The 26,897-nt window shown below is 37.8% G+C and overlaps 1 protein-coding gene across 5 annotated transcripts in view; it reads right to left on the bottom strand.

Moving 5' to 3' along the window:
- Positions 1 to 26,897, bottom strand: part of HTT (huntingtin) — a 77,738-nt gene that overhangs the window by 20,423 nt on the left and 30,418 nt on the right. For all 5 annotated transcript variants that reach the window (XM_027891430.1, XM_027891431.1, XM_027891432.1 and 2 more), the window contains 23 exons: positions 24,969 to 25,120; positions 24,374 to 24,576; positions 23,443 to 23,569; positions 22,692 to 22,819; positions 21,747 to 21,857; positions 21,100 to 21,177; positions 20,226 to 20,449; positions 19,598 to 19,676; positions 19,303 to 19,464; positions 18,365 to 18,420; positions 17,871 to 18,019; positions 17,075 to 17,211; positions 15,006 to 15,122; positions 12,965 to 13,087; positions 12,233 to 12,468; positions 11,193 to 11,335; positions 7,827 to 8,034; positions 7,093 to 7,234; positions 5,683 to 5,862; positions 4,077 to 4,253; positions 3,884 to 3,960; positions 2,502 to 2,640; positions 811 to 933 (listed from right to left, as the gene is read on the bottom strand). In XM_027891430.1, coding sequence (XP_027747231.1) covers positions 811 to 933; positions 2,502 to 2,640; positions 3,884 to 3,960; positions 4,077 to 4,253; positions 5,683 to 5,862; positions 7,093 to 7,234; positions 7,827 to 8,034; positions 11,193 to 11,335; positions 12,233 to 12,468; positions 12,965 to 13,087; positions 15,006 to 15,122; positions 17,075 to 17,211; positions 17,871 to 18,019; positions 18,365 to 18,420; positions 19,303 to 19,464; positions 19,598 to 19,676; positions 20,226 to 20,449; positions 21,100 to 21,177; positions 21,747 to 21,857; positions 22,692 to 22,819; positions 23,443 to 23,569; positions 24,374 to 24,576; positions 24,969 to 25,120 — 3,271 coding nt within the window. The remainder of the gene's footprint in view (positions 1 to 810; positions 934 to 2,501; positions 2,641 to 3,883; positions 3,961 to 4,076; positions 4,254 to 5,682; positions 5,863 to 7,092; positions 7,235 to 7,826; positions 8,035 to 11,192; positions 11,336 to 12,232; positions 12,469 to 12,964; positions 13,088 to 15,005; positions 15,123 to 17,074; positions 17,212 to 17,870; positions 18,020 to 18,364; positions 18,421 to 19,302; positions 19,465 to 19,597; positions 19,677 to 20,225; positions 20,450 to 21,099; positions 21,178 to 21,746; positions 21,858 to 22,691; positions 22,820 to 23,442; positions 23,570 to 24,373; positions 24,577 to 24,968; positions 25,121 to 26,897) is intronic.

The raw sequence follows: 26,897 nt of genomic DNA, 5'->3' as shown, positions 1-26,897 counted from the left end.
GATGGTACTATTCTGGTATACTAATATGGTGGTAAATTTACAATTTAGCAGTTAATTAACTTACTATTATGACCTCTGCTCTACTATGGTAGAGCAATAACAGAGTTAACAATACCACAGTTAAGGCCACATGGGTTCCACATTTAAATTCCAACCAGAACCATACTGGAAAAGAAAATCAATATGCTTATTCCAGATTTTCAGGACAATGTGTGAAAAAAGCTTAAGGACAACATATACACAAGAAATCTTCAAGTCATAAGCTTTCAAACAAACAAGTCAAACATCTTTTTAAAAACAGTTTCCCCACTATTATTTCTGCATACCAGCAGCAAATGTAACATAGAGGATTTGAACAGAATATGTTCTTAGAAAACAAAGCAACAGATACAAGCTGCCCTTTATGCCAGATTCACTATCTGTGGCCTGTTAGTGGCTCATTGCAAGTCATCTAGCATAGATTTTGAAAAGGTTACAGAAAAACAGATGGACTATATGGCAAAACAAAAAGATCATATAAAATGGTAACACTGGATTATTGTGATTGCAATATGTAAAGGAACCTTTGCTTCCACTCTCTACACCCAACTGTACTACTAGAAAGATACTATTAGCAGTATTGCTAGACACAGTTATCTACTGTGGTACACAAATGTTTACTATTTTAGCTTCCAAAATGAACTACCAGTGTGATGTAAATCTGAAGTATTTACACTTAAGAATGTAAACACTTAAGAATGTAATCTATTAATACTACTAATATGAAACACTTGAACTAATTACATCCTCTTCATCTGACAGAGAAATTACCTTGCTGGTCATGAAGGAGTTCAGGTCAGGCTGAGGAATCCTATTTACCAGCTCTGCGCCTTCCAGCAGTGCTGAGTCAGATTTGATGCAACACTGTGACCTCACTAGTGACACATACCAGTCCTTTAATAATTAAAAAAAGGAAATTTATTACATATTTGTTTTTAGAAAATAAGACAGTTCATGGGGGCAGGGGGAGAACTGCTCATTGGCACTAAATGTCTGTTTAGGCTACATTAATGTACAAAAACCCTCAAGGAAGAAAGCAAAGCAAAACAAGCAATTGTTGAATGGAAATGGAGTATCTCAAACTAGACCAATAGGTGTTCATTGCTAAGTTGTCTATTTCCATAAAGTCCAGCAAGGAAATGAGGAAAAATGAATCTTTATATACAGTGCCAGTGTATGTATTAAGATCCTAAAGCTGAGGGGACTATCTAGAAAGAAATACCCTGTAGTCATACAAACATAACAGTAATAGCAAAAACCCAACACTATAATCAAGGAAGAAAAATCTTTGGGTTCAAATAAATCTGCAGATGAGGATAACATCTATCTTTTGACACTCCCTGGAATAAATTAGGACCATCATGCATGACTGCAAATTTACTCCTACATTACTAGCCATTACTAGTTTTCTTTATCATAACTGGACAACTGAAAATTGCTGATTTTAATTAGAACCCAGCTAAGCCTGTCAGAGTTCAAGGAGCATCTGCACAACGCTCTTAGTCATATGATTTAGCTGTAGGTAGTCCTGGGAGAAGCAGGGAGTTGAACTCACTGATCCTCATGAGTCTCATCCAACTTCAGATATTCTGTGTTCTATGAACTATGGAGAGGTTGAAGAGGAAGCCCATAAAACCCATTTCCTTTGTGCAGATTTACAGTGATGGAGGAATGAGATTTTTGGGTTAATTTGGAGACAGAAGGCTATGGGTAAATGGTTTCTGGGCACAGCATTTTCTCCCGCTGTCCAAGTAGCTCTCAATCTCTCCCCTAAGCCAATGGATTCCTCAAGTGGTTATAGGACTCATCCAAACTGTCAGCTAATCAAATAATTTTTTTAATCTCAGCTACATATGTTTCCTGTCACCATGTATCACTGTAGAACATGGAGGAATGAAAAGGAGAAATTGGCATTGGACAAACTAGGAAAAAGGAAGGCACAGGCCCCAAAGACTTGCTCTTAGTCTCCCACCCCTCTTGGAAATACAGACAGAAATGAAAGACAGAAATAGCTAAATATTCATGATGGTTCTCTGAAATTAAGAAGAGAAAAATGGACAAGTATTGCTTAATTTCCAAGAGCCAACCCACAACTTCCAGCAAATGAATAAAACTAATCACTGTAGTAAATACATAAAAACCCCAGATTATTTAAGTGTCTCTACTAAATCTTTCCATTGAAGTTAGGCAAAGAAACCAAATTTGGTAAATTTTTCACAGCACTGTCAATATAACAAATTATAATGATAACATATATACAACATGTATATAAATATAACAATATATCTATGCAAGTGCTAATTATCCACCCTAAGTTCAACATTCAGCCAACATGTATGACATTAATCACTGATCTATATTTGAGATACACTGTCAATCCTGAGAATATTAACTGCATAGTAAAAATAAGCTGCATTTATCTATTTTGTAATTTTAGTGACTCCTTCTAAACATAATCTTACTTTGTCTAGAACTACATTCTCTAAAGCTGGTTGCTCTTCTCCATCTAGCGGGTGTGAGGTAACCAGAGGTGAAGGGCTCGTTGTGTCTGGTGCTACCATGAGACGAAACCTGTCCAAGAGCGAGTACAGTCTTTGGTGTCTGAAAACAGAAGAACACACCAGCAGAGAGCTAACTTAGCTTTGTAAATAATTTAAAAACCAAAGACATCCAGTCAATCAAGTCCAATGCCAGGAGAGAAAAGTAGTAGTCTTCAGTTTTTTGATGGATATATGCAGTTATATGTTGCAACATTGCAAGTTTCTCCAGGTATCAGTGGCCAAAACAAACTAACTCAGCATCACCAACAATAATGATTTCAATTTAATTTAGTTTTAGAATTCGTACAATACTTAAGCATGAAATACAAGTTGTTCAGTTTCTTTATGTAGCAAATCTTTCAAACGAGTAAGAAGAGTCAAAGTTAGTGTACAGACTATTTGTTTGCAGATAAATACATTCTGAAAGATTCTAATGAAGAATCCACTAAAACTATACTTTTATTTTCACATATATTAAGAATTCCAGTTTTTGGATTTATGTCAGTGTCAGGGATTTTTTTTGGGGGGGGGTAGAGGTTCTTTTGTTTGGTTGTTTCGTTGTTTTGTTTTGGTTTTTTTTTTTTAATTCCGCTACTGCTATCAAGAAGTTGTACAAACTAATTTTTTGGGAGCTATTTTTAAAAATTCAAATGTGATGTTACCTATGAAGGCACATTACTATTGATTTACTGTAGTCTCAGGTTTTAGGTTCTTTCCCCCTGCTTATTTCTCATTTCAGGTAACAGATATCAACTTCAAACATCAATGACAACAAAACCAGTAAATTAAGATCTTTCCAACATCAAATAAAGTTTTTTCAAAAAAGTGAATAACTTGCTCCTTTTTCTAACAGCAGTCTGGGGAAAAACAAACCAAAACCAAACCAAACCAACAAAAAACAATCCCACCGAGCTTGGACTCACAATATTCTGCAAAAGTTTGAAGAAAATAAAGTTGGTTTTACTAACAAAGATTTTTGTCAAAAAATTACTTCAAGATTGCTGCTTCTGAAAAGTTAAATACTGAGTGGGATGCAGGACAGAGAATTTAAGGGTTTCAAGCCTTTAGCTTGCCATAATTCTTACGTTTATTGCAAATTCAACACAGCAAACACAACTGCCCCTGTGTCAGAATATGCCAGCATTTTATGAGAGGCTTTACTTCTATTTTACCTCCAAAAAAGACCCACTCTCTGATCTTTGAAAAAAACCCCAAATGTAGGAAAACAGAGTTCACACGATTAGTACTAGAACATTACTTAGTTTGACACTTTAACCCATACTGACATTATTGGTATTATTTACCTTGTTGCTAATCCACTGTTTTGAAGGTACTCCTGAATTCTATCGAGTTCTTCCACTGGTAACTGAGCAATGCTGTTCTATAGGAAAGAGTCACAAGAATTTTACAGGACAGGAATACGTCAAATCCCCACAGATGCTTTTAACAGGTCAAGAAAGCTCTAGGCAGACAAAGTGAAAGGTGATTTCTCCTCACCTGCAGAGTTGCAGCCAGCAGCATCTCCACCCTCCGACAAGCCAGAGTGTCAACCATGCGGGCGAGCACCCGGAACGGGGTGCACAGCAGCTTATCCACGTACAGCGTCAGGACAGCCCCGGACTGGCTGAGGTGGATTCCCTCCAGGCACTGCAGAGTCTTCTTCAGAGTTGTGGGCTAGGTGTTGAAACAAAACACAACACAAAAACAGACAAAAAAAAAAAAGGCAATCAGTTGGAATACAAAGATCTTAAAGTGAAAGGCATTTATAAAAAACTATAGCAGGCAAGCATTATTATTATCTATATGTTAATAGGTTTGAGTTACTGGTTATTTGATTAATATGAACAAGTTGTTTGATGTGTAACTGTAAAAGTGTACTCTTACAAAGAAAAGTAGGGAGCAAAACTTTTAGGGAAAAAAGCTAGAAACTTCAGTGAAATCACAAAAAAGCTTTGAAAACGGTGAGAAGCCTCAACTCTTGCTGGAAGAAGGCAGGAACATGAGAATAGTCAAGACAAGAGACAGTAAAGAAATCCAGATATGCATTAGGGATTTTTCTGAGCACATGTTTAGTCATAAAAACAGTGACAGTTACACATGATTAAAAGGGGTTGCAAAGAATTTTTAAAATTTCTTTTATTTTTTTAAAATATGAGCACCAATTTAGCACTAATAATCTAAAGGAAAAAACTAGTTTGACTCATGAAGCCCGTCTTGTTTTAGAGCAGGTTGTAAACATCAGACATTTTTATTTTACTGTCTTTTCTAATATTCATGAAACATCTCACAGAATGACTACACCTTCTATTTGAACTTATTTAGTTTAGTTCATTTGACTGATTCTCAGTCCAGATTAATCCCATCTAACTTGAAAGTGTTTTACTTCTGTGCCTAAAGCACTAATACATTTGCACTAGATATGCAGAGACAATGGGAAGAGAGAGGAAACACCACTGAGGCTACTCAGGCCGCAAGTGGCATCTTCCACAATTAACTCTAGAGGAAGTCCAGCAAGTTACAATTCCCACCTAGAGGGCTCCCAAGGTTAAGAGGGATGCATACCACCTTATATCCCTATAAAACACCATTCACTCTTTTTAATTTGAAAACCAAAATAATCAAGAGAAATCATACCCTGAATTTCTTAGTGATTTTCCCTCACCAAGAGTCTACAACTCCTGGGACACATCAGTGGGCAAGGTAGGAGCTTGCAAATCATTTTCATATTGTCAGAGCCTATGAAGATGGACTGATTCATACTCCTGCCTCTATAGTTTATTTATATTACCAAGGTACCAAGAAGAAAGTTACAGCTTTCATTTACTCTTCTGGTATTGATTATTTTGGGTAATAGCCAGGAAGGAAGAAAAGCAGCTTAACCATCTTCACTTGAATTCACAGATTGGATGGGCTGGAACACATCTGACACCGATGCTGCTAATATAAGGTTTGCAGTTTGCATTTTAAACAAGTGACTTTAAAAATAAAATTAGGAGTTGATAAGTGACCCAGAAATGTCAGACTTTGCATCCTTACCAGTTAAACTTATGCTGAAACGCAAGCAATTTTATTCTTTTACAGAAAGTCAAAAAGATAAACTTACAGCTGCAAGATTCTCACACCGTGACTGAATGGCCTGGATGAAGAGGCCACTGGCTGCTGAATTCCTGTGAACAGCACTAATAAAGTCTTGTACTGGAGGCTCATGGGACAGATTAATCAAGTCTTGAACATGATTCACAATAAGCCAGGTCAGGTGTTCTGAATCATGGAGGTTTTGACACTAAAGGGGAAAAAATTAAAATCTGATTCCAGAATGTTAAAACTTGAATTACCAAACATGACACAACATGAAGTTTCTCATATATAATTTTGACAGCTACTTTGAAATAATGACATAAAGTGTCTATATTTTAATATCACCATCACTATTTTTACATGACAAATTTTCCAAATGCTTTCGATCTTGTTGCAAATAAAGATATTTATAATGAATGTGCAGATTTTTTTTTAAAAACACTAAAACCCCAGGTTAGAAACAAGTAAATTGAGAAGGTCAATTCAAAGATGCTGCTTTTAATGAAATGCTCTTTGAAATAAACATGCACACACAGAGCTGTCTTGTAAAATGCAATTTTCATTTAGAATTCTTCTTAAAGATTTTTGTCTTACTACTGGTCTTTAATATAAGATGAATAATTCCTGGAAAACAAATCCAAAGAGATCTGTCAATAATTAATGTCAAACCTAAAGAGGCTGCATGTGTATTGACAAGCAGTGCAATGCAACATGAAAAGATCTGTAGAGTTAACCAGGTGATGGTGAGAGGCTGTCCCACCTCAGAAAAGAGATTTGGGAGGATTTTACCTCAGACTATCTCTAATCTGACTCCGGTGACTGAATGTCCCATTAGTACTTGAAGTGCTTCTCACCCACAGCTTTTGGTTGAATTGAATCTGAAAGGAGTGCAGTTTGCTTGCCTCAAACTGCTCTGCAGTGCAAACCAGAGTGCAATACTAGATACGACCAGAGGATTCACCTCAAAAGTTCCCAATGAACTCAAATGCTAATATTGAGGCAGTGAGAGGCCAAAGCCACAGGAACTGCTGTCATTAGAGAAACAAAATGGAAGTTAAGTGTTAATGTAAAACCTCTCAAAGTGTAGAGACAAAAACTCCTTGTCTCCTGGACATTATGCACTGCTGCTGGTGTTGGGAAACCTAAAACTACTGAGTGTGCTCCAAGCACCTGACAAGTAAGGGATATGATACCCAGCAGATAATTTTATTACCCACCAGGTATCCATTACAAGCCAAGAGAATTCTCAGTTCAGAATAGGAAAAAATGCCCCATGAGGTCACATCTAATCTTACAGAAGCACCATCTGAAAATAAAATTACTCGCTTCACAAGTCTTCATTTTTCACAGGTTCAGTTAACATACACCAGTAATACATGACTGTCAGCATCACAACCCAAAACTGTAGTTATAAAAGTCATAATTCAAAACTTACGACATAGTCACAAAAAAGAATGAGAGCTCCTCTTCTCACTATCTCCCGGTTGCACATGCCCCGTTTAGATTCCAAATCTGTTTCATCACTGTCTCCAGATATGTGAGGGCTGAGCAATTTCGTAGTAGAAAGACTGTGTCGCCTGCAGGAAGTACATTATGTTTTGTTACTCTTTTCTTGTTGTATTTTCTTGGTACAGCTACTGAAACATTAACAACCAAATTGCTTGGAATGTCCTACCAATGCCCTTATGTAACACATATATCTCTATAAACTTCATTCAAACATTACTCCGCTTTCAAGTAGACACTTGACTTCCCATCAGATCTTTATTTTTTAACAACTGCAGTATTGCCTATTACTTTTTCGGACAGTTTAAAGAATTAAATGGGTTATTTGAAAGACAAACATGGGCTACTGCATCTCTGGGAGGATAACAGAACCTACGGCATTTTCTTCTCAAGCCAAACCAGTGCTTTCGAGTACTCGGTGTAGTGTCAGACTGGAACGATGCACAACCCAGAAAAACAGAGACAATCTCGGTAAATCAGACCAGTGTCAGAACAGACAACAAATTACGTGTAAAGTAAATGCAGAACTACATTTCAGAATCCAAGTAGCACTATTCAATGGGCTGATAGGTTTAGCAGAAAGAAGGCAGATTGCTTTAATAAGATTTTAGCAAACATAGTCACATGAGACACGTGGCTACTACTGGAGAACAAAAACCTTACTTTGGGGTTTGATGCACTTCTGACCACCAGTTGTAGTTGGTATAATTGACCAGAAGCAGGATTTGACACCACAGGAGAACTAAAGAAGGATGTGTGGGAATCATGGACTGAACAAGGTCACTCAAACTTTCAAGGGTGTAGAAACTACCATCAGATCCATCTCCCGTAAAAAGTCTGGTGGCTGCAGCTGTGATTCTTCTAAACATCCCTAAAAACAACAACAAAAGCATGTTAGAGTAACTATACTCCAGTCTGAATTCTGAAGTCTCAAAATTATTCAGGGTAGAATTCCTGCAAGAAAGGTATATTCTAAGTGGTTTTACAAATTTAAGGCAAGTGATGGAGTTTGCTCAAGGTCAGCGTGTAAACCAGAAATGACCAGGTCTCACACTCAATAAATAATGTTTTAGATAGGTTTCATTACAATTCTAGTTCATCTGATACATGAAAACTTTATTAAATTTAAAATTTTCAACCCAGGACCAGGACCTTTTAGTTTGTTTGTTTATAAGGTATAACACAGATGTTCTAATTAAGAACCATGATGTAACTACTATTCTGCATGCTAAAGAAGAAGGCTTCCAAGTATCTTAGTTCAGAGGATGGCTTTCCAAATACACTGAATTGAAACTAAACTTATACCCTTCCATCCAATTTCTAAAGTGCAAAAAGTGTTTCCGCCATTACCCTGCATACTGAACACTCAGCACAAGAGCAAAATTTTGCTTTCTGACTTGCTGATTCTGTGTCCATGTGCCAAAACAAGGAGTGGGAAAACAAGAAATATGAAAAGGTGGGAGGGAAGTGGAAAGCTGTCTGAAGGTATAGAACTTTTTGAGTTTCTATGAGAAGGTAAGATCAGAGGGAAAAAAAAAAGGGTTCCTGCAGAGTAAGGTGGAAACCAAGAGCTAAGCAGAATAATGAAGGAAATCTGCAGTGCTGCTTGCTTGCCTTGCCAGATATACAGAAGAATGAAGCTGTAAATTCCACATCCATGTGGACCAATTTAAGCTGCCCCCAGGACTGATAAATACACAGTGTAAATAGAATAGGAAAAATAACTGAGTCTTAAAACTCTGGTTCCACTTACTAGCAAAGCAGTGCCAGCACCATTCCAGCTGCCTGCACTGGCAGGAACTGCCCCATCTAGTGACGTCCCACAGTCATGAAAGCCACTGCACGCTCATCTTCTCACTTGCTCTATGCCTTTGATTTCTACTAACTTCCAAATAGCACACTGAAAATGTTCACTTACAATCTAGTAGCTCCTACACAGGAGTCAGCAATGTTCCCATTCTGAAAACACCGTGACAGGTGAGAACACAAAACTTCCAAGTGGAACAGGGGTTAAAAACAACGGAACACAGTCTATGTTTCCAGACACAAGTTGCTATAAGCTACACCTGTAGTTAGGAGAATATAACTTCAAGAGAAAAGAGGTATGGAGGTTTTAGAAAATATTACAAAACCGGCACTTAGTTAATCCTAAACCTGAACAAAAATGTTATGACATGAAAACACAGTCCAGCTGTCAGAACAATGTTTCTTCGACTCTGTTATACCACTAGCAGTAATATTATACCCTAAATTTTATTTTTCCATGAAAATTTATACATAATTCCTGGAAAGATTCCCAGTGCAGCCTGGAAGCCTGTCATGCAGCAGAACTAGGTGCCTTCCCTTTCCATTATCCCCAGCTGCCACTGTGGAAGAACCCACTTCCCCAATTTCAATCACCAGCTTGATTTTCTGATTTCATTGCTCCGGGCTTGACATCAATTAATCACTTACTCCAAAACACTCTGACATAAGTTATTTGTTATAATATTTTTTCAGGTGTTTCTCCTGAACAGAAATAGTATAAATAATTATTTCTGTAACAGACACATGCGAAGAGAGCTGTCAACTCACTATACCCCGGGTTCTGTGCCCCAAAGCACATGTCAGAGACCAAGGCAGGCTCTGGTAACTGTCACCAAATTTTATTCCTCTTCATGCACAGTCCTGGAATCTTACACCAAGAACTTTGGTTTGGAGGACTCCATTTCTTAAGCCAAAGCTCTCTGCTGACAAGTCAAAGCATCATCCACTACAGCTGCACACACTCTCACACTGTAATTCAACTGGTTTCCCTCTCACTTTTCTACCTGTTAGTGCCACTGAAGACTCACAGGACTGAAGCTACTGAAAGAAACACAGCGATGCAGAAGCTTTGAGCTTAGACAGAGAAATAATTGAAGACCCAGAACAAATCCATCTGCACTTGATTTGCTTTAACTCCTCACCTACAACACTTTTATTTGCAAGAGGCAGCTCACAGGAATGATAGGAACAGAACTAAGATTTTTTTTTTTTTTCTCAAGAAAGGACTTAAACTGAACTCTGTAGGAGGAGCTTGAAAAGAGAAAAAGATTAGAGGTGGTTGAGATACAATGGAGCCCTGAATCAAGTTAAATGTCTAACAACAGTATTCTGCTTTATAACTTTTTTGTTATTCACATCTGCTAAGCTGTAAAGTACTTAAACTCCCATTTTCTAGACCGAGGCAATGGAAGGCAGAGTTCCTTGTCCCGTATGTGCAAGGAAGTCTAGGAAGAACCAGGGACTTGTGCCAAGACCTTCTAAATTGGAGACAACTGCAGATAATCCAAGGTTGGATTTCAGCTGCAAGCTGAAAATCAGAACTGAAAAAGGGCAGTCATAGTAAAGTAATAATAAAAGAAGAAAGGGAAGATAGTGCCACTACTAGCAAAATAAGACTAAGGAAACAATTTAAGGACTAAGGAATTACCAAGGGCCAGGTTAATGGGTATTCAGCAGAAGATACCTAAGGCAGAATTTCCAAACCTGAAGAATGAGTTCAAGACCAGCTAGCTGGAACAGTGCTACCTTTCCTATTTTTATGGGGATTTTTTTTGTTTATTTTATATATTTTTATTAATTATGACAAAAAAAAAAAAAAAAAAAAGGGAAGCTACCTTGTCATGAGTCTGAACCAGTGGTCTGTAACTCAGTAAGTTTAAGCCTGGACATACCTACCAGCCTCCAAACTGAGAAAAACCATGAGAAATAGAGCCACAAATTTGGGATGCTTTGTACTTCTTTGGATGGGAAGATTTTAAACTGTTAGAAAGGACAGATGAAAAGTCACTACTTGGATTTTGTTCCAGAAAGACTGGAGAAATGTGAAAAATCTGCCCTGCATACACAAACACAAAAGTTTGGGAAGTTCTTTATATGGAGTAAAATTTAACATCTTCAGCACCTCCATATTCCTTCTCAGTAGTTCAGTGCATTCAACGGTTGTCTTAGAAGTGAAAAACCACGCTGCCACTACGTGTTACAACACAGTGTTTCAAATATTACCTGATTTGAAGATATGTATTAAGCACATAAGCAGTGTGCCCAGCTCCTGGCAGTAGAAAGTATGTTGCTGCTCGTTCATGTCCACTTTTAATTGCTTGGTAACAATATCTTCCAGTAGAATGCCAACCAGTTGTAATAAGAACCTTGAAAAAAAAAAAACAAACAATACACAATCAACAGAAAAACTATCAATGCAACATCTTTCAGAACAAGCCCCAAAAAAGAGCATTTGAGGAAAGCCATCCTTGCTCTTGGCCATAACCATGACCCACGTCACTGTTGTTGGGAATAAGGTCACAGTATGGTTGCCCAAAAACCCCTTTTCCCTCTACTCATCACCCTCACAGCGAGCTCAATGATAAGAAACAGCATTTTATTTCTATCTGAAGTTCCATACTTGTGTAAAAATTCCTTATTTACTTAAACAAATAGCTATTTCTAATGTTTCCCACCACACTGAAATACAATGCCTTCATGACAAACATTATGTCAGTGTAACACCACCGCCCTCTCTCCATGTTTCTTTCACCTGAAGTTTGTCACTCTCCCAAGACATCAACATGGGAAGTTAAATAGACAAAGCCAGCTCTTGAAAAACAGGAAATAAAGAGCAGGACTAACTTCATAGATTTGAATCCCACTGCTGCCAAGATTCTAGTACAGTACCTGGGCTTCTGCTTAAAGAAATGACTTGTCTTTTAGTCACCACACAGAAAGAAGAGAAGGGTTAAGCATTTAAGTTTTTGGACCTGATTTTAATAGGCCCAGGATTCACCCATTTTAACAGCTGCATTAGGTCGTTCACTTGGCTTGAGAAGGGGTATCAGAACAGTCTAAAGTCCCTGCTCAACAAACTGCTCATCTACATCCCTGTCCATCTCATTTTCCCTTCCTCCTCACATGCTTATCCCATGTAAACTTATTAACAGATTTTATTCCTATCAGCAACAGTTCTATACATGTAAAATACTGCACAATGTATTTGTGATTTCTCAGAAACCAGCAACTCTTTCCCCTAAGTTATTTAAGAGACAACATACCTAGAAAATGTCTCTTCAGGCAGATATTTTGCCTGTTTACCCTCAGGGTGATCCTCTGGTGTGGATATGTTTTCTCCACATCTCAGTCTGGTAATTGCTTGACAGGAAATCAAATAAGGTGAGAAGGAAAGCTCTTGGATACGGGATAGAACGATGTCTTCTGTTGACTGTGAAATTAGAACTCTAAGGATAGCTAAAATTCCAGAAATCCACAGCTGGACAGTGCTCACTGATGCCTAATACAAAAATACAGAACATTGAATGCTTCTGAGGTTAAACAACACAACATAGGAATGTAGTTTAAAAAAAAAAAAAATCAGACCCTTCTCAGAATAAAACAAGCAGGAAATAACTTTGAAGTTCAGATCTTCCAAAATGCTGTTCTTGTGGTAACTGTCAAGCTTATATTCACATCTCTCAGCTACAAAAATGGTATTAATACTTGCATAAGGAAAATGTGATCTACCTATCAAATTGAATTCTAGACTTTATTATAACAGTACCTTTCTTTCTATTCCTTATCTTCAAAATGCAATATGAAGGCAAGTAATCCATAAGCAGAACATTCCTTTATAAAGCACTCAGTAAATCATATTAGTTCTAACTAATTCATTCCCAAAATCTGCTGCAGGTACTTTAACACTACATAGCAAATTATTAAAGAGAAACACATGTTCTTTTGTTTTGCATGAAAGCCACCAGATTCTTTCTTGTCTGGAAACAATTGCTTACCATTGTTTTGGGAGTAACAAACATACTCCTTAAGAGCATGTCCACAGGGCGAAGGGATGAAGGAGCCAAAATTTCAAACAGAGTGTTCAGTACTCCCAGAGCATCATGAGAGTCTATATGCATCTGTTAAACAAAAACAAAGAACTCATTTGTAACTGTCCACGGTAAATCCAACATAAAATTACCATTTCGTCTTTTAAACATTTCTATGACAACCTGTGTAATTTACAGCACAAAATTCAGAACAACCAAAAGCCATGAAAGGTAAATTAAAGTTTCATTGAAGGCCTTCCTACGCCTGAATTTTGAGAACATGGACAAAAATCCATTATATGAAAGCCAATATACACACAACATACATTTTTTTAGGAGAAATAGGCCTTCAGAGAATGATATCAGAAGACTGAGTTGTTTTAAAATTTAAAAATTTTTCTCCTCCCTGCACATCCTACCAGGTTTTTTTATAGAGAGCAATGCTAGTCAGGAATAAACTTAAGCAGGTAACTAGGAGGAAAAACCCCTCCTAATTAACAGAAAAGTGCACAGTTTAGTGGTATTAAAGCAATAGAGGCAGGACAGCTTACTTAAACAGCTTTTTAGGTAAATTCTAAAACAATCAAGTACAAAAAGCAAAGGACTGAATTATAAACCTAGATGCCCCAATCCTGCCTAAATAATTTGGTAGTTGAGCATGTGTACAGTCATACAAGACAACATAAATTTCAATTTGCCAACATTTTAGCTTTGCTCAAAACCTGCTCTCTGATCCTGCCCGCTCTCCCCAGCCATGAGATCTCCTCCTGGGAGTGGGGAACTGCCAGCAAGGAGCAAAGAACATTTAGGGCACAATTTCACTACTTCTACTTTTTATCCTTGAGGAAAGTGTTTATAATTCCAGGAAAGCTGTATCAGAGACAAGTCCTCTATTGCTTAGGGAGCAGCACTGAAAATCTTTTCTCTAAAAGGAGTCTTTTTTACTTCTCAGATATGAAGCAGCTCAGGGTGATCTTCATCAGTGTGCACAAGTATCTGACCAGGGGAAGCAGGAGAAGGAGACGACACAAACACAGAAGCAAGAGCCAGAATCTTTTCAGTGGTATCCAGTACCAGGATGAAAGGTAATAGGTACAAGTCAAAATACAAGAAATTCTATCTAAAGACACTTTTATTTATAAAGAGGAAGTTAGGGGGGGAAAAAAAAAAAAAGGGCCATAAAAGCCAATTGTGTCCTGGGCTGTATCCAAAGCAGCATGGGCAGAGGGAAGTGATTCTGTCCCTCTGCTCTGCTCTGGTGCTGCATCCAGCTCCAGGGTCCCCAGCCAGAGAAGGACAATGATGTGCTGGTGCCAGTCCAGAGGAGGACCATGAAGATGCTCAGAGGGCTGAGCACCCCTCCTATGGAGACAGGCTGAGAGTTGGGGCTGCTCAGCCTGGAGAGAAGGCTCTGGGGAAACCTGAAGAGGGCCTACAGGGGAGCTGAGAGGGACTTTTTACAAGAGCAGGTAGTGATACAACAAGAGGAAATGGCTTTACACTGAAAGAGGGTGGATTTACATCAGATATTGGGAAGAAACTTTTCACTGAGAGGGTGGTGAGGCACTGGAACAGCCTGCTCAGAGAAGCTGTGGCTGCCCCATCCCTGGAAGTGTTCAAGGCCAGGTTGGACAGGGCTTTGAGCATTCTGGTCTGCAATAAGACCCACTGTAACTATGGAAAAAAATAATTTTGACATTCTATAAACTTGGGACAATCTTCAGGCCATTTAATAGGTGTTCTGATACAATCACATATCTAAGAGAAATAGATGAGCCTCCTTTGGAGGCAGTCTCATCATAGTGCACATACTTCATGCGCTTCATCACTTCAGAGACTTAGTTTACCTTGCAGTAATTGTTTTTTCCAGATATGGCAACCACAATTTCAAGAAAATTTGTCTTCATATTAAAAAAAAAAAAAAAAAATTAAATACCCAAAGCCATTATTGACACATATATTACAGCAATAATAGATGTTTATAAATTTAAACCAATCACATAACCACCTGTTGCTTTGCAAGCATTGGGAGAATAATGTCAGCTATCTGCCGGGACAATCTCTTCCACTTTTCTTCATTTTCTTTATGACACTGTTGCAATACTAAGATGAACATTTCTAGCACCTGAGGAAAAGATCAAAGGAATGCAAGTAAACACCAGTACTAACAAGAAACATTCAAGTAATACCATGGTGCGAAAAAAAATATTTATTGTTCCAACCACCTGTCAAAAAGTGGGAAAAAAAATCCCACATGAGAAATCACACATTTATAAAACTCCATTTTCAGGATAAAAGCCTGTTCTTAGTTATGACTTTTTTCTTGTTGATGGTGATTTTTAAAGAATTTTCCAGTTACTTTTATAAACTAGAAAAAAAATGCTTTCTTTATCTTTTTTAAATGGTATTTGTCAAAAGACAACTCAAACAACTAAGAAAAGGATCAGAAATCTAAATGCTGCATCACTAATTCAACAGAAAGGGAAAGAAGGAAGGAAGAGAGCAATTTTCCAAATATATACTCTGCCTTTAGCTCCAATGAAGTTTAAATTTGGTCAAGGAAAGAGAACAGACATTTTTATGGAGCTTGTTCACCTGAGATAAGTCACTTCCATAGAAAAGTTTATAGGAGAGAACATAATGGGGCACACCAAGCAAGGATCACTTCAAGTAGCTAAATGAGTTAAGGGTTTGAAGGTTACAGAGATCATGCTTTGAAAGACAGACACAGCCAGAAGCCAAAAACACAGTAAGTGTTAATACATTGACTGGGAAGTGGGACAGAAAAACCTGGAAAAAAGGTAGAACACTTGTAAAAGGAAGTCAAGTAGTTCAGATTAGGCAAAGGGAGATTCCCAGGTGACTTTCTTCCCAAAGAACTTTCACGTGAGAGAAGAGACAGGAGTGATTCTGGCCTGAATAACTTCAACTCTGAAGCTCCATGGGTGGAATTAAAGGCTGAGAGAGCTTTTGGAACCTCTCAGGTTTACAGAGACACCACTGCAGAGCATCCCAGCCACAGCCAGGGGACAACACAATAGCCCAGGGTTGGTTTATACACATTGCACCAGCAGAACAGGGCAGAGTAAGAGCTCCACATGGGACGGTGTGGGAAGAGCAGTGCAGGGGTGGTCTTGAACAGGTTAAGTGTGTCAGGAGATCTGCCAGGAACTGCAGTACCTTATGTAACACCAAGTTATTCACTATTTCACATCATGTGTCAACAGAGTGTCATTTCATACAGTTATATTAGTCATTTTATGATTATAAAACTACAAATTCAAAAGAAAATGTGGATACACAAAATTACCCCAACCTGAACACCCAGTTCTAACAAATTATTTTGACAAGATGTACTGACTTTTTTCCAACTATTCTCAGAAAATACAGTGCTTACATTAGCATATACTAGAATTGCATTTTGAAAGGATGAAAGGAACATTAATTTTGTTAAGCACCTGAATTAGCAATAAGATCCCATGTTGATCACATCACTTCTCTTAAAATTGCTTTTATGTTTTTCTTTTAAACAAAGTGTGTTGAAGATAGTCATTGTTATACTCCTACAAAGCAGAAACATGTTTTCCAAACCCATGAGGTCTGGGTCAAAGTAGTAAGAGTAACAAATACCTAACTACCAGTTTCATTACCTTGTTCAAATAAGTCTTACTCAAGATAGTGCTATTGTACAGCAAAATCATCCTTATGCAGCATCTTTTCTAATTTTAAACTTGTCTTCTCTTTCATTTTACCCCCATTCTTTTAAGTTTCTTCTCTTCAGTTAACCTTCTATGTTATCTGTCAGCAACACAATAAAGATCATGATCCTAACTGGAGCATTTCAGTGCTCAGTTATCTAGACCTGACTCCCTGAAATACTGATTTGTGATGCCGAGCCCTTCCCCTGCCCTCAAAGATCTTTGCACGCTCACTCTGTAGGGAAAGACCCCACACAGAGTCCAGCCATTCAAGCTTTGTAGAGAAAGTTGTTGATATTGCCTGAAGCATTTTTAGCAGTCACAGCAATGTCCCCCTTTTATACACCATAAACAGGGATGTTTTATCCTCCTCTCTTACCTGGTGGTACTGAATCAGCCTCAGCAGCATTGACACCACCACCTCCTTCTGCGTCTCCAGCTCCTTCCCAGCATCAGCTTTATTTGTTCCTCTTAACACAAACAGGTCATGAACAATGGGCTGCAGAGCTGGTATTGCTGAAATGAGATAGTTTTGTTTTAGTGTGAGACAAGTCACTCTTGAACAGTGATTTCTTGATTTAACAATTCAGTTACTAACAGTAAGCTGGGCTTTGGTTTATTAAAGGTTACCCATACCTAAATAAACCAACCACAAACCCCAAATTTATAATGCATGATGATGGCTCTCTCTTTACTTCTACTAGAAAATTTACATTTTGAACACATTTGCCCACTCTCGTAGGGCTAAAAAAAGGTATTTTTATGAAGTATTTCTCAGCAGAATCATTGGAAAGTATGAGAGAGGCGTTAACTTATAGGCTGAAAGAAAACTGGAAGTGGACTAAAAATTAAATCAAAGCCTTGAACATACTGCTATGTTGTCAACTCATTACCTAATAAAGTTTCAAATAAAAGTTTTGTTGCAATTATGTATGATGCAAACTGTGGGGTAGCAGTGTCAGTACAGTATAACAAACTTCAGGAAGGAATTAAGTGAGATCATTTGATGTCTTCTGATGATGATTTTAAAGGTAGTGTCTTCTGGAACAGTCAGTATGATTACAGTTTTCTATAGCTTAGTAATCATCACTGTTTTTATTGTTGAATTTTTACTATTACTAGTGTTGGTGCCTTTTTTTTTTTCTTTACTAAAATGTGGGGTTTTTTAGAATTACCATGTGTAACAGCTTTCCTTCCACTGGCCATGATACCATCACACAGCTGAATGATCTTGGGAATTCCAATAATCTGTTTGGAATGATACCGCTCATAGGACAGCAACACCAGGAAAAAGAAGATATTAGGAATAATTGCTTCAGACTCCCTGAAAACAAAACAAGAATTTAAAGTGTCAAGTTTGAATTGCACAGCTTTCTTCAGCAAAACTCAATCTTTCTACAGACAGTTTTTTTTAAAGAATGTGCTGTTCTGCTTTCATACAGTTTGACATTATTTTTGAACATGTTACTTCCTGACTTCTTCCATCACATGGAACCCAAAACATCTGAAAGGGTTACCACTGAAGCCAGAGAAAAAACAAGCCCACTGCTCAGAAGGGAACTCTCCCTTTTTCATAAGGTAGAAATAACCAGCCAAACTATCACTACTTGCTTCAGAATGAGACAGTTGTAAACCCACACTGTTCAAAGGATCATTGCTAATGACATACCTGAACTGTCCTACTTCAATGTATTCAAACTGCTTTAGCACAAATCCAATAAACACCTAAAGAGAGAATAAACCATACATCAGAACAGACACATTAATTCCCATTTGAAACCATTTCAACAGTTACAGATGGGCACTGAAACTCATTTACATTTACAGTTCATTCTAAAATGCTATAAAATGTTTCCTCTACAGTTACAGGTAAAGAATCCTGCTGACATTACAGTTTATTACAGTTTGCCTGAACGTAGGCCATGTTCTCCCTGTAGTCTGTGTATTTGTCTTTCATGAAGGGAACACACTTTCAAGAAGAATCAGTCAAAAATCTAGCTCTAAATCAAAATAAAATCCAAAGTATATGTGCATTAAAAAGAATTATCTCTGTATGAATTTACAGTAAGGTATTGCAAGTCATACAAGTTTATAAATCTGAAAATACTGTAATAAATAAAACATTTGTAAATAAAGCATTTAATGTTACAAATTTACTGCTTGCATGGGCATTCACACAGACTATTGTATTTGCCACTAGCTCCCCTCCACCACCATTAACACCCAGCAATAGTTGTCAACCATGATGCTCCTTATTTGTCACAAGGAAGTCCATATTATCAGTATGGAAAGAAGGTATTTCCACATGTAAATGAAGTTTTATTTAAACAACACTGACTGTACTGCCCACATCATTTTATTCCTAAAGTCAATCCGACGAACAGTTCTTAAATAACTGTTGCAGAACTCAGAAATCGAATTAAAAATGCCAGAAATCTGAAGCTCTTCGTGGCTTGGGGTGAAATGGAGTCTCTCCCTCCTTTAAGTCTTTGCTTTTACCTACAGTGCAATGGAAGGACTGCTGGAAGTATTTTTGCTGCAAATGTTACCTGAGCCTGCTGGTGAGACCCCTGTGTGAGAAACATGCAAATGTGGGGAGGTACCAACCTGATCCGAGTCCAGCAGGCAGTAGTTAACTCGCAGCTGAACCAGTTGAGCAAGCAAGTCTAGGACTTGTCTCTGCAGCTGAACCGACGTTGTTGTTGTGTATTGTTTCAGTGCTTTTATGACAAGGGGTTCAAATAAACGAATGTGATTGTGAATAGCATTCTGTAATAGAGAGATTTTAAAGTAATCTAACATCTGAACAGGTCTTTGATTCAAAACCAAATTAGTTTTAAAAGGAGGAAAAATGTTTTACATCTAAGGTACAGCTCTTTCAGGAGGACACAGATACAAGTACCTTATCAGCACGATGTTTTGCTGCACTGGAAATGCTAGTTTTCAGCTGTGTAGAAACTTTCTGCAGCACATCAAACCACCTGTTACAAAAAAAAGAAAAAACAACAAAAAAACCCAGACAATACATTTAAGAAACCAAAACAAAACATGCTGTCCTTAGCTGCACATTGAGAAAAGTTGGCATTGGCAAAACAATCTACTTAACGGATTCAAGAACTTTAGGGACAACCTTCAATACGCTTTGACCAGATCACACATATTTGAGGACAACAAATAATACACCAGAGAAAGAATTTCTGGTCTTTGCTTAGTCATCCTTCTGCCTTTCCTTTAGGCTATTGTCTATTTGCTGTAATTAGCAAATTAATTAAATACTTTCGAATACAACCATTTAAAACCACTATGCTTTTAAAAAACTTTTAAAAAATTACCCATTTTAATGATTTAGCTTTGCTTTGGAAAACACGTTTACGATAACTGGATTCAGGATGTCCCAACCAAGACAAACTACGCTCCTGAGGTCTGCAATTTCAAGTTACACAGCACCCCTGAGATACTGGAATTTACGGAAAACACTAACAAGAGACTCTAGTTCAAGCGAACATTATATCAGAAGAGAAGGAAGTTACCCTGAAGCATCGTGCTCCTGCTCAGCCTGAACCATGTTCCTCAGACTGGCATCAGCAAGGGCCTGTGTGAAATGTGTGTAGGGTGCCATGAAGCAATAGTGATAGAGACCAGGCCTCAGGTTGGAAGAACCCAAGCGCTGAGCTTTGCCTTGAGCTTTGCTGGGGTTTGAAGACAAGCCATCGTACTGAGAAGCCAGGTTTGTCCCAAACAATGTTTTCAATAACTGGAGAAGAAAATTGGAAGGAAAAAAAGAAAAGTTAACATTTCAAGGAAAAAAAGCCCCTTGACTCCTCATCCTCTCCAAGGGCTTTAGAGGAAAGGTCAAAATGCAAGCTGTGGACCCTGTAGTCAAAATGCATGAAGACAGAAAAAAGCTAATAAAAAGAAACAATCCATACCTCACCCAAAAAGACATGATTAGTTTTGCACCTGAAGCTATTCCCATGTGACAACTCAAAACAGTCAACTGAAGATTGCCTCTAACCAAAATTAAGCTTTGATGACTTGAACCTAAATGCTTAACTGAAGCCTGCAAGAAAGCCATCAGTAAAGCAGTTCTTTGCTTTTCAGGGTTTTTTTACGTAACTGGCTAAAGAACACTTTCTGTAAGACATAAACAAGCTTGTTTTCTGATTATGAGCTAAAACAGTTCTTTGAATTGGAAGTAGTTCAAGAAGAAACTATATTATTCAGATGGTATCAAGTTACAGAACAAGTAATGAAAATGAAAGGAAAACACGCTCTGTTTGCTCCACCTGGGCTAAGGTTTCCTCAGACCGCTTCCCTTAAGAGAATGGCCACTCTTAGTATCCAGCTGATAGCCACAGGACATCAGGATTAATCTTCAAGAAATGCAAAAAATTACCTCCTTACCTGCTGTACACAAACTGTTGCCATTGTTGGTTCTCTGTTGAAACATGATTTTAGATATCCCAAAATTTCTTCTACACACTAAAAAAAAAATCAGAAAAACAAGTGCACCTAATTGCATTTTTCTTCATTATATAAAGCACTACAAAGAAAATTGGACCATAGCTCAGGTTTCTGTACTTAGAAAAACTACACTAATTGAAAGGGAAATCACAAAAGTATGTAAAGAAATAAAAATACAATAATTGTCTCCAAATTTTAAAATACCACAATGCCTAACATCACAGTTAAGGAGAAAAAAATATCAAGACACACGAGACAAAGGAGGACAGTATGCCTTCTGACATTTAGTATACTTAAACATATAAATATGGTAAAAATGACTGAAGGCAAACCATTTTTGCTGGAAAGACACCCCCCCCCTTTAAATTTAAACACTAAAGAAATCTCTCTGGTTTTCAACAGCAGCAATTTAACCTGGAAAATACGCTGTAGCACTTTACCCAACACTGTGGCAGCACAACACTTCCAGGACTACTGTCTTTTTCAAGAGTACTGATTTTGAAATCAGTGTTTTGTGCTGTCTCCCAGTAAGGACCACAGATACTGGACAAGCTAACTACAAAAGAAAAAGCAAATAAATCTTATACCTTTCCAATGTCTTGAAGGGTAGCAAGTTCCAAGATTTGAGACAGAACATCTAAGGCAGACCGTAAGAAACATCCAAACTTCTCATTACTGTTCTGGAGATCCAATGTGACCTGTTCCCAGAAAGTAAACCCACACTTTTTCTTAACAATTACTTGACAAGGAGATACAAACTACAGGAAGAAGTGGGTATTGACACAAAATGATCTTTTGCCTAAAATTTCAGGGTAGTTCAACCAACACCACTGCCAGCTTAGACTGCCTTATGAATTGCTGGAAGGGCAGGACTCCATTTGGACTAAGAAAGAAAGGGATCTTCCAACCTAAGGCAGTCAGATCATCTGGGAAGGGCCAGGATGTTGACAAGCAATGAAAGGATCACAAAATACTGATCTGGAAGGGACCGACAAGGATCATCAAGGCCAACCCTTAAATGAATGGCCCATACAGGGATTGAACCTTGGTGTTATGAGCACCAGGCTCCAACCAGCTGAGCTCATCTCAGGGTCATAATGCATTTCTCAGAAACACAGTAGGTGTAATAAGAACACAGGCCTTGAAGTGTAAATATCAGATGACCAAGTCTCTAGGGAATGCATCTTCTACTGCCTGAGCTAATGAGGAAAAGTTTATTCAGTAGTGGAATAAACTGTGGAGAGAACAGACATGGGGATCCATTTGGCACTGCCAAGCCAGCAAGAGTCATTTGGTACCAGCATTAGCGACAGCAGAGAAACAAGCAGTAGGGTCACAATGCCTATAGTAGGTTTTTGTTTCATCAGTTTTTGGTTTTATTGGTGGTATTTGTGATCTTTCTTTTAATTCTTTTTTGTGTGTAGAAAATGTTTACATAGGCAAACAAGTGAGTTGAGAGAAGCAAAGACATATTTAAAAGTGATTACCCATCCAGCAACATTGCAATTCAACCAAACCATACCATGCAGTACCTTGTAATTAGCATGGGTTGCTTTCAAGACATCGTATAACTTCAGGTAAGATGGAAGATGATAAAAGCTTCCTACTGAAGATGATTTACTTGTTGGAATAGGCCCAGTAGCATCAGTTTGCCTAGGAGCTTAGAAGTATATAATAGATTAGCACTCCATACCTTTTCCAGGTTGCTCATGACACGTACACTCAGTGTAATTAACCACATCTGCATTATTAGACAGCATGATTCTGTCAATCTGCATGCATATCCCAAACTGTAACAACACGCAACTAGAAAATGAACCAGCCCAGTGAGATGAGAGAAATCAACCCAGAGGGCTTATTACTGAAGTACACGTACTATTTACAAAATAGAAGTAACACGTGTTTCCTTCATTCATTACTAAGAAAAGTTTTCAAGATTCAAAAGCTGCAAAGCAACTTTCAAACTTCTTCTAAGTAACATATGTGCAAAAATGACTGGTTTTAGTCCACAGCTGAGTAGATTCAGAAAAAGTGAGGAAAAGGATTCAGCAGTACTTTGCTGCTGAAAAGTACAGGTTATTTTCATAAAACTCCAAACAATGAAGAAGCCCCCGCCCACAGCTGCCTTTCTACCGATGCAGTACCGAAAAGGACTTCTTACAGCTGGTCTGCCACCCTTTGGACAGAAAATGAGTTACTCAGGTTTATTTCTTCTCTCTAAGCTTTGACCACACTCGGGTGGTGCTGGCAGATGCACAGGCTGATAGGATTGAGTGTACCTACCTGGACTGGCTTCACCAGCCTTTTTAGGGCTCATTGGCACAGATGCCTGTTCCACAGACTCCCTCTCTTTCCCCTTTCTCCGAATTGGACTGAGAGAAGGTGGGTTTGTGAGAGAAGGTAACGCTGCCTAGGATTGAAAAAAGTTTTGTAAGCACAAGCAGCCTTTCTTCTTCAACACAAATACAAGCATGTTTATCTTTTTTTTAAACTCCCCTTTATTTGACTATCTGTTAAATTAAAATGTCTCAACTGTCAGGTTCAGGACATGAATTTCCTGTGTTTAAAGGAAGTAGTTTCATACGTTCCTTATTTTACTCCTCAACTTTAGCATAAGCCAATTGAGATGGAATTAAGAGATCAATGACTAAAGTTTCTTTTGATTGTAGACAAAGGAGTATCAAAACAATATTCACACATTTAAAATATGAAGAAATTACTAATCTTAATAATACTGTCTTACAGTCTTTAAATCAGTCTCTAAATGTACATGCCTCAAAAAACCCCAAAATAAAACCCCAAACCTGGAAGTACCTCATATTAGCTATTTCAGAAACCAAAATATTTTGCAAGATCTTCAGAAGAGTTACTTTTAGCCCCAAAAGGAGCTCAGTGCATTACAACCATCCAACCAATCCAAAAGACAACACATTTCCCAGAGTAGGCAACCCAATACTCCATCTACTACATATACTCCTCATTGAACTAATGGTTCAGGTGAAGTCAGCAGGAATAAAAGGTTCAAAAATTAAGTTCATATTATAGACATTGAAGAACTAAAGAAGAACCTTTTCTGTGGAAGAATGATATGAATTTTTTTTCATCTTACTTGCTTTACTATCCCTAGTTGAGTCATATTACCAAGGAATTAGATAGTTTCCTGTATCAAGACTAAAATGTCACAGAGTTGTATTTATCTGTCTTTAATATATACCTTTACTGCTGGGCCAGGAGCAACATCATCCATTACGTGTGCACAAATATTAATGACCTTCAGCAGATGAGAAAAGAGCTGTTCTACCAAAGTGACAAGAGTTCGATCTGCCAGAGCTGGCCAGGGTTCCTCCTGCTTTGCAGCACCTTGGTTCGAATCTTCTTCAGCACTCCAGGGATTCTTCAAGCACTTGGGAGCGCTTGCTGTAATTAGAGTTACATTATTGCAAGAAACAGAAGATAAAACTTGGAACTAAGCACCAGAAAATTGTAAAGGCATATATGGTTATCAATGCTCTATGAACAGAAATTCAAACCCAGGAGTTGCTGCGTAGTTTTAAACAACAGCAACAAAATGCCAGTTCTTTGTACCCACCCTGTGCCAGGCACACACATGGTCTCTGGCAAGGAGAGCAAATTTGCAACAAAAAGGGCAGCACCTTTTCCAGCCTCCTGGGAGCAAGTTGCTTCTTTATTTCTTCTGCTTAATCTTGCAGGTATTTCATTGCACACAATCAGAATAGAGCGAGACATGGGCCTTCTAACAGTAATGGTAACAATATTAGGACAATCCTACTCTTCTTGTCCTGCCTCACCTGCAAGCAAGTTTCCAGTCAAAATCAAAGCATCCTGATGTGCAGAGAGGTCCAGTGGGAACCATGCTGATGAAAGGAGAGACAGGACCAAGCCAGCCATACCAATGGTGCAGCCTTTCTGAGCTTCATCTGAAGAACTCGGCTGGGAAACACTGGAAGTTTAATTTTGGAATGTCATAATTTTTTTCCCCCTTTTAGTAAATTTAAAGTCTTAAGAAAACCAACAGCCAAGCAGATGGCTAATCTAAAGTAATGGAATCAGCACTACAGAAATACACATTTACCACTAAAGCAGGACTTTAAAAACCAATTTGCAGCAGAGACTTGATAATACTCCGTTTTTTTGAACAGCCTTTTTTTTTAATAGCAAACATTAAAGCTACTAGTGACATCTACTGATAAACTGAAGAATCCTGTATTTATTTGCTAACTGCTACAGTCCTGAAGCATCTCCAGTTAAGTCTTGCACATATGCAAGGTAGGGAGACATTAGCTATACTACTGCAATGTAACAAGATAGTGCTTTAAAGTGACAAGAATTTAATTATACAGTTGTAATCCATCAAATCCTTTAGATTTATGAGTGCACTCTACCCAGGACTGTAATTTGCTGCATTCTGTATTTTCCTTGACAATAACTATAAAATCAGATTTTCCCACAGAACTCAAGTTTCAAAAAGAACAGGCAGAGATCATCAAAAGATGTTTGGCAGAATACTATGAATTACATACACAGGCAATCTTTCAGGGTATTCTTTAATTTAAAGAAAAAATAAAATTAAATTCTTTAATTTAAAAAAAAAAAAACTATTTGAGAAAGTAAAATTTACACTAAGTATAGCTATTATTTTGACAAAGCTACAGAGGTAATTACAGTGCCTTTTTTTTTTTTTTTAAGTATTTTCCTAAGCAGCTGTTGTTTACTTTATATACAGTTAGAAACCCATGACTTAATCCATGTTGAGCTGTACAGAGCTGGAATGCAGCAGTTCCAATGGCTTCTTAATCAAAAGAACAACAATACTTAATACAGAAAAGAATTTTGGCAACATTCTCATGTTACTATCCATGTTATTGCATTTTTGTTATCCAGAATGATAAATTTCCGTATCATTTCACAAAAATAAAATTAGAATCCAAATTAGTAGGAATGTGGGTCAAAAATTTGTAAAGAAGGAATAAGGGAAAAAGGTAATTGCTGACCTGATGCATTGGATGCATCTCAAAAATAGCATTTTAAAGCTGGGTAGGGCAGAAGACATATTGCTGCAAATTGTGCACTGATTTTATATTTCAGCCAAGTACTGCTCCCATCCTGAATTACTTCCTGAATTTGTTAAAAGAGGACCTAGAGCTCAAGACATCTTTTATTCTGCATATAGAGATCACCTCACTTACGGCCAGCCAGGGAAGCAAGGGCCTGCTGACAAAAAAATCAGCTGAGGGAACGCTGGGTTTTTGTTTGGGGGTTCTATTTCATTTTTAAAATAAGACAAAATTTTGCAAACAAGTAGAATAAGACTAGAGACGCAAGGACCACAACGAAGAAAATTAAGACAAATGATGTTAAATCTATTTAAAACCAAACAGCTCCACATGTGCACATCTCCAGTAGCGACTTTTACAGCTCATGTGACACAGCACACCAATGACCAGAGGCAAAATCAAAGCTTCAGGTTGACACCTGTACAGTTATAACTTGAAGAAGTTCTTCAGAATGTAAGTGCTTTGGGGCTATAATATACTACCTGCATAAAACATTTCAGTATTATAGACATCTGATTTGATGTTCTTATCCAGTGCCACATGAGAACAACTTAAATGCATCTGATACTACTAGAGAAGCAATGATGAACCAGCTTCCTTGAACCAGTGGTTTTTGACATGAAATCAGGATGAAAATGATAAATATTCTGATTTGAAAGAGAG

The sequence above is a fragment of the Empidonax traillii genome, unplaced genomic scaffold (assembly GCF_003031625.1).
Source record: "Empidonax traillii isolate 1590-97213 ecotype Southwest subspecies unplaced genomic scaffold, ASM303162v1 scaffold321:size1084243, whole genome shotgun sequence".
Classification (NCBI taxonomy): Eukaryota; Metazoa; Chordata; class Aves; order Passeriformes; family Tyrannidae; genus Empidonax; species Empidonax traillii.
Note: the sequence above shows the minus strand (reverse complement) of the source record. Positions and strands in the feature narration are given on the sequence as shown.